This window comes from Rhodofomes roseus, assembly GCF_022264815.1.
Source record: "Rhodofomes roseus strain CIRM-BRFM 1785 chromosome Unknown C8Q71scaffold_28, whole genome shotgun sequence".
NCBI classification, from domain to species: domain Eukaryota; kingdom Fungi; phylum Basidiomycota; class Agaricomycetes; order Polyporales; family Fomitopsidaceae; genus Rhodofomes; species Rhodofomes roseus.
The window spans coordinates 154,558-167,856 of NW_025952984.1; the positions used below are offsets into that span (position 1 = coordinate 154,558).

Below are 13,299 nucleotides of genomic sequence, written 5' to 3' on the forward strand. Positions count from 1 at the left end.
GTTACGGATGCGGTCTGCCACATCCATCACACCTTGGCCCCAATGAGATTGAGAAATACACAGAAAATGTTGGCTGCAGTGCGCCGCAGAGCAATTCCAAAGGCCTAAGTTGAGCTCTGTAAAGTCTTAGGGACTTAAGTAGAGCTCGATGAGGCGGACTGTCTACGGCCTGTGTTACGTAATACAGCCTGGCTACATCTGTATAGAACAGCCACAAAGTCGAAATCAACAAACAAGTGAAAAGCGAGTGAGTGCAATGGTTCAAATCCCAGAAGTGTCAAACATTATAGAAAATGGTAGACTGAAGGGAAAGAGGTCGGAAAAAATATAGTATGCACGGTACAGTAATGGCGTCCACGTAGAATAAAGGAGAACACACCAGGACACATATTATGACTTGGACAGGGCAATGGAGCTCAGAATAATCCGCAGAAATGCGTAATAAATTCGAGCTCAACAATTGTGCCTTACTGTGTGGCTGCAACTTGTACATTTCTTAGTTATTTCCCCACCAAATCTAGAGAGCTGTGAGCTCTGCTTGCACCTTGAACTCTGCATTTTCTGGAGCTGGGAGTGCCTCCCTGGTCTGTCAGCACCAACATATCCAGGCTACCGAGGATTATTGAGAGAAGATAGGTATTTGGCACAACTTGAGGAGCAAGGCATCAGAATTCGGAACAAGCGCGAGAGCTACGGGCTACAAGGCTTTGGAGGAAGCATACGGTGCCGCAGAGGGAGCCACAGAACCCCGGACAGGACATGGAACAAGCACAGCGGTGTGCGCCTACGGAACAAGTGTGACGGTGTGACCATGACAGAACGAGCTTGGAACAAAGCTTGGAGGACCAAGGACAGGACCAGTGAGCCATAGTGTTGGCTACGAGGTCTGTCATTGGCATCAGCTCCCTTTGAAACCCCTCATCCACCCCATTCCCCTTTATCCCCATACCCATCTGGTATCCCCCACTATGAACATCGCTTTTGGGAGCAAGCCACTCCCGAGCTACACACCGGACGTACAGCTCGCCATGTAAGTTTAAGGATGCATAGGCTACGTTGATACAGCAACATCTCGATGCCAGCTGCATACGTCCATCTAATTCCAGGCATGCCTCACCCGCATTCCTCATTCTGAAGGCAGACGCAACCGTGTTGCCACGTTGGGTGAATGAGTATAGGCAGCTTGATGTGGAGACGGACAAATTCCCCTTACCTTGCGTGGACAATGTACTTGCAGATTGCACCAAGGGAAAAATTTGGAGCAAAATGGACATGACGAATGTGTTCTTCCAAATGCGGGTCCATCCCAACAATGTTCCTCTCACTGCAGTCTCCACACCGTTTGGTCTCTATGAGTGGCTCGTTATGCCCATGGGGTTGCGCAACACCCCCTCCATTCACCAGTGACGGGTAACGGCGGCACTGCGCAAGTACATTGGCAAGATATGTCACGTATATCTTGATGATATAATTATCTGGTTGAATAGTGTTGAAGAACACGAGGAGCATGTGCGTCTCATCCTACAGGCCTTGCGCGAGGCCCAGCTGTACATTAACACAAAGAAGTGTGAATTCTTTGTGTATGAACTCGACTTCCTCAGTCACCACATCTCACACCGTGGTAACAGATAAGATCATGCAGTGGCCAGTCCCAACTTTCTCCAAAGATGTCCAAGCCTTCCTAGGAATGGTCCGCTATATTGCAACATTCCTGTCGAAGCTCACAGAATATTCCCGTGTGTTGACACCATTAACGTCTAAAGAAGCTCAGAAGCTCTTCCCTTGCTGGTCAACACAGCATCAAAACACCTTTGATGCAATTAAGTGTCTGGTTACCAGCAGTGACTGTCTGACTGTCATTGACCATGAGATGCCCGGTGACAACAAGATATTCGTTATGTGTGATGCTAGTGATTGGCATACCAGGGCCACATTGTCTTTTGGACCTACGTGGGAGACGGCTCGGCCTGTTGCATTTGATTTCATGCATCTCAAAGGACCTGAGCTCAACTATTCAATTGACAAAAAGGAGCTGCTCACGATTGTGCGCTTGCTGAAGAAGTGGCATTCCGACTTGGTTGGGACACTGATAATGGTGTACACTGATCACTGCACCCTTCAAAACCTTGAGACACAGAAAGACCTGTCTCACCGACAGCTGTGTTGGCAGGAGTTCATGTCACAATATGACCTGTCCATTGTGTACATCGAAGACAATATGGTGGCTGACACCCTCTCATGTGTGCCCCCGGGTGCATTTGAGTCTGATTATAGAGAATGCAACCGCACTGCATGCTGTGCTCAACATCTCGTTGAACCCTTCCTTTGTTAATGCCCTCAAGTGCGGATACGCACGGGATAAATACTGCTGCAAACTCATTGCCAACGCGCACTCAGTGCCAGGAGTGTGCAAAAACAACGGCCCGTCCTGTGAGGATTGTCAGCAACATAAGAGCTCGACAAAATGGCCTGTTGGGCCCCTCTACCTGCTGCCGGTACCCGATGATTGATTTGACTCGACTGAGTGGGACCACTACCAACAGACTACGGTTTTGAGTGTGCTATGACAATTACGGACCAGTTGCACGCCAATTTTTGGCCAGTACCAACTCGTGTGATGGCGACCGCTGAAGAATCCGCATTGCTGTTTTTCAAACACTGGTACTGTGAGAATGGGTTAATGTTGGAAATTATCTCTGACAGAGACAAACTGTTCCTCTCATGGTTTTGGAAGGCCTTGCACCATCTGACCGGTGTCAACATAGAGATGAGCTCGGTGTACCATCCGCAGACAGATGGTGTCAGTGAATGCTCGAACAAAACATTGAATCAATGTTTACGTTACCATGTCTGGCAAAATCAGACGGGCTGGGTGGCTGTGCACTGCCACTCGTCCATTTCCATGTCATGTCTGCACTCAACGAGTCTACACGCACTACCGGGTTTCAGCTTTGTTTTGGCAAACAACCGAGGGCGCTCCCACCTCTGGCACCATCAACTACTGTCACTGAAACACCAGCGGACGTCCTGGCGTGCAACTTAATCGCACGCATGGAGGATGACATTGCATGCGCCAAAGATTGCTTGCTCCAAGCTAAGGTCCAACAAGCACATGCCACCAACGTGCACCATTCTCCGGAACTTCCGTATGCAGTGGGTGACTGTGTGATGCTCTCAACAACTCATCACAGGCACCTGTACAAGCAGGGTGATCCTGCTAGGGTTGCTAAGTTTTTAGCTCAGTGGGACGGACCTTATGAAGTTACCACCTCTCACCTGGAAACATCTTTGTATACGCTGTGTCTTCCCAAACACCTCCGCATCCATCCTGTGTTCCACGTGTCCAAATTGAAGCCTTACAACACCAACAACAATGAACTGTTCCCCGGTAGAAAACACACCCAGCCACCGCCTATCCTAAATGAGCTGGGTGAAGAGGAGTATTTCATTGACTGTGTCTTGGATGAGCAGACAAAACATAGGAAGAAGAAATACCTCGTACGATGGTCCAGTTACGGCACAGAGCACGACGAATGGCTGCTGGAGTCAGAACTTGCCGATGCTGAGGCTCTCGACAAATGGTTAGCACAACAATCACCCTCTGTGCGGTAGCATTTTTCCCTACAGGGCTTTTGACGCACCTGTTGCCTTGTGCTAACCTTCTCCCCACAACCCAGTCAATGCTTTGGGGCATGTGGGAGTGTAAGCCCGTCTGGCTTACAGCACTTACAATAGATATGCACTTACCATATTAGTAGCTCACGTTGCCCCATATAGGCAATGATGTATGTAGATGCGGCCACAAGATGCTTCTGTGATTGTTTGTGGACGGGGATCCTCTCTTACTCAAACCCCTATCTTCTCCCTCTCACTATCTTATAAGGTCCAATGTACTTAAGAGCTAGCTTGCGGGCTAGTCTCCTGGGTAACAATATATCCTTAGTTGATATATAGACCAAGTCGCCGTCTACAAATGGAGCGGGATGTCTGCGCCGATTGGTGTCTCGAATTTGTTTGACTCGAGCTGCAATTATGCTGTCATGAGTAGTCATAGTTGCAAACTTCATCTTGTGGGCGTAGATGTGCACAAACTACTCATTAGCATCCACATCTTCCCATATCATTGCTTGCAGCATCCACCCAGATTTAAGCAAGAATGGTGCATATCCAGTGCTCTCTGATTGGGCCAAGTTTAGCGTGAATTCAATTGCAGGAAGCCACAACACCCAATCCTTCTGAGTGGGTGATATGCATTGCCTCAGCATTTGGGTGATTGTCCAATTGGCTCTCTCAGTTGAGCCGTCTGATTGCAGGTGGTACGCGCTCGACATGTGGTGTTCAACCCTAATGAGTGCATGCAGGTGAGACCAGAACTGGCTGGTAAATATTACATCCCTATCAGTGACTATGCAATAGCCTGAGGCATTCCGTGTAGCGTGTAGACTTCTGCAAATATAAGCTCAGCGACCTGTTTAGCTGTATAGTTTGTTCTACTTGGGATCAAATGTACCATCCCAGTGAGTAGATCGATTATAGTAGTGATTGCATCATATGTGGTGTCTTTGTCCTTCGATTCAGGTAGAGGTTCTACAAAATCGATTCCAACAGCTTCCCAAGGTGAGCTAGCTACTGGAAGTGGATTGAGAAGCCCATAAGGCTTCTGATTCGATGCTTCTGATTCGATGGTTTGCTGTGCTTGCACATCATGCAAGTGTCACAGTACTTAGGGACGTCAGGTCCAATGGATTTCCACCATACCTGCTCACAAAGATATCCTAACATCTTGGCTGAACCTAGGTGCACCAGCAACAAATGAGCATGTTGAATGGTGATTTCTCATATGCTCCGTCCCCGTACAATCACATTAGGTATGCATCATCACAGTGTTGTTCTCTTTTGGGAAGATTAAACCTCTCTGACAGAGAAGTTCTTGAAGTGCTTCAGATTTGCCAGAATCACCTCGAAGGAAGCATCTTAGTCATACCAATTGGAACAGGAACAGTGTTCCAAGGATCAGGTTGTAGTTAAGGATATTCATTACATCAAAATATTGGTCCTCGCTGATCTCCTGATACTCAAGCTTTGCAATGCATCCTAGGTTGACCTTGGCTCAAGATCCCTGTATGGCCATCTGTACAGGAAGGGGCTTATCCAGCTCGAAGGTTTTGAACCTCAGTTGATGGGCCAGCTTTGTCGACACAAAGTCTGACAGCAATCTGGAGTCTAGGAGCACTTGTACGGAAGTCCATACTCACTAGTGAGCCACTTGGGACTTAGAGAATACTTGTTCAAGCAATCTCTATTTTCAATTGACTGATTGACTCAGTTGATGGCACTTCAATCATGTATTAATGACAAGTCTCACTTCTAAATTTACTTAGGCAACTACAATTCCATAACTAACTGAACAGTTGTTACCAAGTCAGTATTTGGTAAGTAAGCAACCCTAGTCCATAACACTGGTATGACTTGTTCAAGACATGGTATGTGCTTTTGCTATGTGCAATGTGCAATACTTCATGCTGACTGTCATACAAGTATGGCAAGAACCCATCTGTCATGCACAAGGCTCTGTTCCACTCGGGCCAACTCTCACCCACAGTGTGCCTCCTGCTGTCTGTGCTTCATGCACAGATGGTGATCTGCCAACCCCACCAGCAAGGGCTGAGCCATTGCCTCCATCTTTGAGACAAGGTGGTGGTGTTTCAGAAGCAGACTGAGGGTGCATCATTGTCTTACATGAAAGAGGGCTTGGATGCTGCCAAGCAGCTTTTGTCCATCAATGGGATTGATGATGCTGTGAAGGCTCAGGTGAAAAAGAGTCATTAGATCTGTCACAGCCACTTCTAAAGTTTTCTTAGAGAACATAAATTCTTCCACTCTTCATCTACACATCATTATACCCTTATACACACTCCTTCACATAGCCATTCATTTGTTATGACACTTGCAATACTCTCTCTACTCTGGTGGAAGCAATGTTTGTACATTTCCTGTCCCAATTGACAGTACTATATCAGGCCATGATCTTGGCCAACCTAAGTACTCGGGCACCACCACCTCAGACGAGAACTATGCCTTCTAATACCAAACTAAGCACACCTGTGGCTTGCCGCTATGCACCACACCTACATGTCTACCAACTTCCAGGCTGAACCAATGGAGTTTGTGTGTAGGATGACAAATCAAAGTGATGGTACCCTAATATAGTAAGCACTACCTGAGTGCCCTTGCCCCAGACCATCATTTTTTGGCCTCACTCACTCACATTGATGCATCTTTGCCCGCCATACAATGACATTCTGGGTGCATGATAAGCCCCAGCAGCATGGCGACATCAGCCAGGTGAGTAGTGTGCTGATCATATCTCTCTTACAGGCGCATGCTTGACCACAAAGATGTGAGCAAAGCTCACCAGGTATGGTACGTAGGAATATTATTGCTGCTTGCCGTCTCACTGAATGTATTTAGGTATTTGATCTGTGGTAGGAGGAGACATTTTGGAAGGGTGCTCATCTGCTGCTCATAGTAACAAGTGCAATGAACAGTGCATCGAACATGCATGATGATTGCATATAGGTTGGCACATCAGGTACACCCATCCTTTAGAATGTTCCCGAGCCCCATGGAATGTGATCTATGCCTGTACATGCTGAAAATATTGTTGTTGAAGGTCTCCGTGCATGAAGATGCACATCACCACCCATAGAGGAGAACACAAGCAGATCATGTGGATGACTCAGTGGTATATAGGCAGGAGGACACTTGCAAGTGCTCTCTGCAAAATTGCAACCGTACCGTACCTGCACTCCACAGCTTACATTGACAAGTACTGTATCATGGTTATCAGGCCAATGATGACTTTGACGACATGCCTGATCTCAAGACTATCACCAATATCAACGACAACGACAATGGGGACCTTGACAAGCTTGATGACAACAAAGATTCTTACCCTGTGGCTGGCAGTGGCATTCACAGGCACCTGCATAGTGCTGATGAGAAGGACAGCTCCTCAGAGGATGCACCCAATACTAGCAATGAGGCTGAGTCGGACAATGATGAAGACAAGGCTTCAGGCAATGCTGAAGATGGCCCCACCAGTGACACAGATGGCAAGGACAATGAAGACAATGATTGCTCCTCGGGTAAGCTTGATGACTCAGCACTAGCTGTGTTCATTGATGGTAAGACTTGGCAGGCAACGGCGGTGCCCTTGCCAGCAATGGCAGCGGTACTGCGGACAACATTGATGATGCTGCAAGGAACAAGGCTGCAGAGGGGAATCATCATGATGAAGATTTGGTGAATGAGGCTGAGACTGCTGAAAGCTCGGGTAAGTCTGGGTTGTGCTTGTTCACATACTTCTCTATTGACTCCCATCTACCCATAGACCATGAGCATACCAGTGGCCCGGAGGCAGCGCATGCCTGTTCCCAGGACCCATTGGGCCTGGTGGAGATGACTGGGGCACCGCGTCCAGTGATGCCAGTACCAGTAAGTGTTTTGTGTCTGCAATGCTATCTTGTTACTAATCAGTACTTGCAGATACCAACTTGGATCCTGTAGGGTCCAGCGCAAAGACACAGGAAGAGTGTATGCGTGCAGTGCTTGTGGCAGTGACAAAGTCCAGGATCAAACCAAATGGCCACCTGAACTACCCCCTTCATGTGGTTGCAAAGGACTATGGTGTCCCATGGTCCACTCTCACTGATTGTTACCATGGTAAACAGACACATCAAGAGGCTCCTGTCCATGAGTGCAAGCTCTTGGCATCCCAAGACGAGGTTCTTGTTGAATGGACCAAGGAACTGGGGTGGAGGGGTATGCCACTGTCCCAGCACTGGGGTGGAGGGGTATGCCACTGTCTGTTATGGTTCTGTTTTTGTTTATAGAAAGCTAGTTACCGAGTTTATTGCCGAGTCAATAGGAATAGTAACCTCGGTGATAGAGATTTGTATTGCCTATACAAAGCGGTAACAAACGGTAAAATCCTCGGTAATCTTCGGCAATGCAATTACCGAGACGGCGCAAAGTTGAGCTGTAATGAGGATACCAGATCCACAACAAATACAAAAGAGGGTGGGACTTTAGTCAGTGCTGCTATACAAGTATGCAGTACTGCCCTTCAACTGGGAAGAGTAAGCTAAGAATGGATTTGAGTCGGCAATGAATGGGGATTATTGCCGAGGTTTAGAGCTTTTCAGAATAGAGGATGAATTCTGAATACAGAGGATTAGTATCCAGAGGTTGATTCCGAAGGAATGGGCTTTTTTTGGTTTTGAAGTCACACAACAGAAGTTGAATGGAAGTCTGTACAGCTAGCTTTGACTGCACAGTGACAATGGCAAGTTACAAAACCCTAATGTAGCAGCGCGAGGCCGTGCTTCAAGAGGGACTCACTAAGGCAATTAATCCTCAACCAGCTAATGGCTATAAGGCTTGCTTTAGTGTCAAGTGAGTTGCTGGTTAGGCTAACCACTTTAATTATAGTAATGCCACTGAGACGTGCTAGTATGGAACTAGTTGATACAGAGATCTATTGATGTTGGTAACAAGTTTACAAGATGAGATGATGACTAAGCACCTTCTCTTACTGAACCCAACTTGTGAAGTCAGTCAATGGGTTACTTAAACCTTACTAGTAGTGCGAGGACTGTGCTAAGTAAGGTTTCACTATCGCAGGTCTTAGAGCACGTTGGTAAGAACTCGGCAAGAGTGGTTGAGTGGCTAGTATGGCTAACTTAGCACTCGGGACAAAGTAAGACTTTGAGTGGCACACAGGGTGTGTTTTGGTGAAGAGTAGATGGTGGATTGGATGATAGATGTCCTTGACCGTGCTCGGGAATGCCCTTTTATGCCATTACCGAGGACACAGCCAATGGAGCTACATGGAAGTATATAGAAAATCAAGGAATGTCGTAGAAGTGTATAGTACATGTCCTTGACTCATTTACACCGCTCCAGAGGCCATTCTAGGAGAACAATAGGATCATAGCCTTACACTTCATTGTTTCCAACAAGGCAAGCTATGTTACCGAGTCATCCTAGTACAGCCACAGTACAGCCACTGTTTCAGGACTGTGATTCCCGAGGCATTACCGAGGCATGCAAGAGTCCGCATTTTCGGTGTACAGCCTAAGGATAGCACAGCCATTCAACATAGCTTCAGGAATGGCTCGGTAATTGTCGCACAGCCATTCCTTTCTATGCCGATACAAACCATTATAACTCGGTAATTGATCGGTAATAACCATCATTTACCGAGCATACAATAGCTCTTGTATCAGTACTGAAAGCATCTGGTCATAATAAGTAAGAACACACACTAGAAACTCAGTAATAGTCCGTTTAGTAGATACAGTAACAAGCGCTTCTAAAGCATTAAAACGTCGGTAATCAATACCTCGGTAATAAAACAATGAAAGCGCTACATTGATGTCCATTGAGAGGAATAAAGGAAAGATAAGGAGAGTAAGATAAGCACATAACAAACCTTCACTGATGCAGCCACTCGGTAAGTAAACACTTCTAACGAGTTTCTGTGCACTCTGAGGCTATCAAGCCTCTATCCCTAACACTGTCCCAGCAATCTGTCCTCGAGCACACATCCGCTTCAAGTGTGCTGTGCACAGGCACTGAACTTCCCCAACGTTGAGAAGTACTTCACAATTGTCAAGGAGGTCATTTGAGAGGTACAACATTCCACCACAGTACATTTACAACATGGACAAGAAGGGCATCCAACTCGCATCATGGACTGTGTCCGTGTTCTTGTTGACTGCAACCAGAAGACTGTGTACAGCATCAAATCTGGTAACCATGAACTTATTACAATCATTGAGGCTGTTTGTGCTGACGGCACAATGAATGATTCTTCAAGGCAACACAGCGGAACTTGCAATGGGGCAGGGAGAATCCAGCAGACACTAGGTAAGTCCCAAACCTGTCTCAGGACATCTCTGGGCATCTGACTATTGCATATCATATCATAGCAGTCTCGCATAATGGGTGGACGGACCAGGAGCTTGGTGCACAGTGGCTCGAGAATCACTTTGAGCCAGAGACCTCACGCCACAATGTCTTGGGCTGCCACCGTCTTCTCACTCTTGACAGCCACAATTTGCACTGGACATACCAGTTTTGCAGGTTTGCTGAGCAGCATCTCATTGAAATCATCTGTCTACCTCCTCAGTGCTCCAGCCCTGTGACATCAGTGTCTTCGGACCATTGGCCAAACATTGGAAGAAGGAGGTTATGCTCCTTCAAAGGAATGATGTAGCTGTCTCTAAAATGAATCTCTTGAGGCACTACAGAAATGTGCATGCGGATGCATTCTGGGAGGCGACAATTGTTTCCGCCTTCCAGAAGACCAGGATCTGGCCGCTGGATCCCTCAGTGATCTTGGATATGCTTATGTGCCAGCTCAAAACACAACCACACAGAGTGCATGCATTGTTCGGAACACCTTATTGCTCCCATCTCTCTTGGTCCCACTCTTGCAGCAGCACAGTGCACTATTGAATCCTGCTCTTGGCTCTACTCCCCCCTCCCAGTCAACAACCATCACTACCACTGTGTCCGCCCCTGAGTCTGGTCCTTCCTCTCTGCTGTCACGTTGATGGCAGATTGTGCCCTTGCACCTGTTCAACAAGTCAGCTTTATCTTGGCTGGCCTCCCTTGTACCCTCCCCACCAATGCCTCACGTGCAGCTCTCCAGAAGCAGAACGAGGAATTGCACACCATCTTGAGCACATTGGTCACGCAGGTGCAGCGCAATCATGCAACAACGCTGCAGCTCAAAGACCACGAGAACACATCGCTGTGTCAGCAACTGCATACAAAGTCCCAGAACAAGGGCAGGAAGGCAGCAAAGGCTGCTCCCTCAGGTCAGGCCCGGCACATGACGGAGAGCGTGGTCCTCACTGAACTTGCAAAGGCGGACATAAAGGGGAAGCTACAGGACATTTTCACAGACGCAGCAGGCCAGTTCAAACAGCGCCAGAAGCAGATCGCTGTGCATCGCAAGGCCAAGATTACAGCTGTGAAACAGAACACCAGGGAAGAGGAGCGTAGGAAGAAGGAGGAGGAGCACAGCCAGAAGTAGGAGGCAGTGGCGGCAGCAAAGGCAGTCAAGGAGCACAAATGTGAAGTAGTCTGTATTGCTAGGGCAGAAGCATCCAAAAAGTGTGTTGTTCTAGCTGCAGCTGCATGCACGCTGAAGGAGGAGAAGAAGAGGAAAAAGGAGTTGAAGAAGCAGGAGGCAGCTTTGGCGGCAGCAGTAAAGAAGGTGGCAGGGGAGGAGAAGGCTGCTGTGAAGGAGGCAAAGGTGGTGGCAGCCGCAAAGGCAAAGTCGAAGTCAAAGGGAAAGGCTACATGCCAAGCCCCTCCTTCGAGTGATGGTGCACACAATGTGGATGATGTCATGACTCCTTTGCTAACAGGATTCACACATGATGATGCCCTTCCTGCTAGCCCACTGCCACATCTGCAAGTCACTCAACAGCCTCACGGTATCTGTCCCCATCCCCAATGTTGTGCAGCAGCAGCTATGGACACTCCAAGTCAGCCTGTGGCTGGTCCTTCATCCTCTGTCCATCAGCCACTGCCAGCCTGAGGCACCTCAGCCGTTCATGGCTCCAACCCCGCACACAGCAACTGTGTGTGACACAGAGCCCCTTGGAGGTGCTCAACATTGCTGCAGTGGCTTGCAGCAATGGTCCTTCAACCGAGTTGGAGGTGACTATTGCACCGGTTTTGCCACTAGCGATGCCCACTCCATGCTGCAATCCCCATCATGCTCCACCTCAGTGTTGGCTGCAGTGTGCCTCAGAGCGATTCCAAAGGCCTAAGTCGAGCTCTGTAAAGTCTTTATGTACAAGAAAGCGAAGATACACACCTAAGTCGAGCTCTGTAAAGTCTTAGGGACTTAGAGCTTGACGAGGCGGACTGTCTACGGCCTGTGTTACGTAATACAGCCACATCTGTATAGTAGAACAGCCACAAAGTCGAAATCAACAAACAAGTGAAAAGCTCGTGAGTGCAATGGTTCAAATCCCAGAAGTGTCAAACATTATAGAAAATGGTAGACTGAAGGGAAAGAGGTCGGAAAAAGTACAGTATGCACGGTACAGTAATGGCGTCCATGTAGAATAAAGGAGAACATACCAGGACGCATATTATGACTTGGACAGGGCAATGGAGCTCAGAAGAATCTGCAGAAATGCGGAATCAATTCGAGCTCAACACTCAGAAGAGGCCACGAGGTTGCGTGTATCACATCCCCCATCAATTTTGTTTGCTCTTGGTGTGCTGCTAACTCTCTGTCAACTGGATTTTGCTTGCTCCTTGCCGGCACTTCTCAAGGTGCTTATTCTGTACTTGTTCCTAACATTATTCTGAGCTGTGTAATACATAGTACCTGCAGGTTACTACCACGTCTCTACACTTCGAATTGGAGGATTATGTTGTGCCCAAATGCATAGGGCCTCTCAGAAGGCTAGGGTGGCCGAGATCATGGCCTAATATAGTATGCTGCCACTTCCTCTTGACCCTCAACATCAATGCCTTCATCATCCCCCTCAAGCCCAGGGAAGTGCCCCTTTAACATCCCAAAAGCCTGCTTGACACGTACCCAGTTGAACATAGGCATATGTTGGTGTTGTTTGGGTGTCACTTGGGCCACTTCAGGCTCGGTGAAAGGTCACAGAATGAATGGGGAGGAGTAATATCCTGTAGAGCATTTTAATACATCATCCACAGGTGTTCAAACATGACTCACCTTTGTCAGCAAGCACATACTCTCCCAGACCAAAGAACTCGTGTTGGTGCTCCCAAATGAATGACTTGGTCCAGAGTGATACATCAGTCACATTCCCTGGCCACCCAAGGTCAACATTGATGAACTGACAAAGGTGAACAACTGGACATTGATCTAGTAAAATGCATCAAGTTTGGCATGGAAGTCATAGATAACACTTGAACAGGTATACCTCAGGAAATTTGCAGGGTTCATCTAGCATGCCAATACATCGTGCAAGGTGTGTTTGCACATACACCCAAGCCTTCATGGTGGACCGATCTGACCAGCACAACCCCAAAAAACCCAACTGCAATAGAGTTGGATGGTGCCAAAACCAATGCCCATCTTCTGTGCAGCATCAAGGGCATCACATCTGTGCAAGCCAAAACGCATAAGAAAGGATCCAAGCTGGTATTGTACAGGTTGCTGTGGCTTGTGCCCACTTGACTGAAAGATATCAAGTGTTTCAAGCCACGTAACAAGCCACTTGAAGGTTG

The 13,299-nt window shown here is 47.6% G+C and overlaps 2 protein-coding genes across 2 annotated transcripts; both read left to right on the forward strand.

The window, feature by feature from the left end:
* Positions 1-6,871: 6,871 nt before the first annotated feature.
* On the forward strand, positions 6,872-7,903 carry C8Q71DRAFT_727123 (uncharacterized protein; the record flags this gene model as incomplete). Its single annotated transcript, XM_047921825.1, has 5 exons — positions 6,872-7,148; positions 7,202-7,336; positions 7,402-7,497; positions 7,540-7,824; positions 7,896-7,903. 5 exons carry the CDS (start codon positions 6,872-6,874, stop codon positions 7,901-7,903), a joined length of 801 nt encoding a protein of 266 aa, XP_047774178.1.
* Positions 7,904-10,621: 2,718 nt separating this feature from the next.
* Positions 10,622-11,852, forward strand: C8Q71DRAFT_727124 (uncharacterized protein; the record flags this gene model as incomplete). The annotated part of the gene is made up of 4 exons (XM_047921826.1): positions 10,622-11,103; positions 11,170-11,413; positions 11,445-11,660; positions 11,715-11,852. The coding sequence occupies 4 exons, from the start codon at positions 10,622-10,624 to the stop codon at positions 11,850-11,852; spliced, it is 1,080 nt and encodes a 359-aa protein (XP_047774179.1).
* Between the last annotated feature and the right edge of the window lie 1,447 nt (positions 11,853-13,299).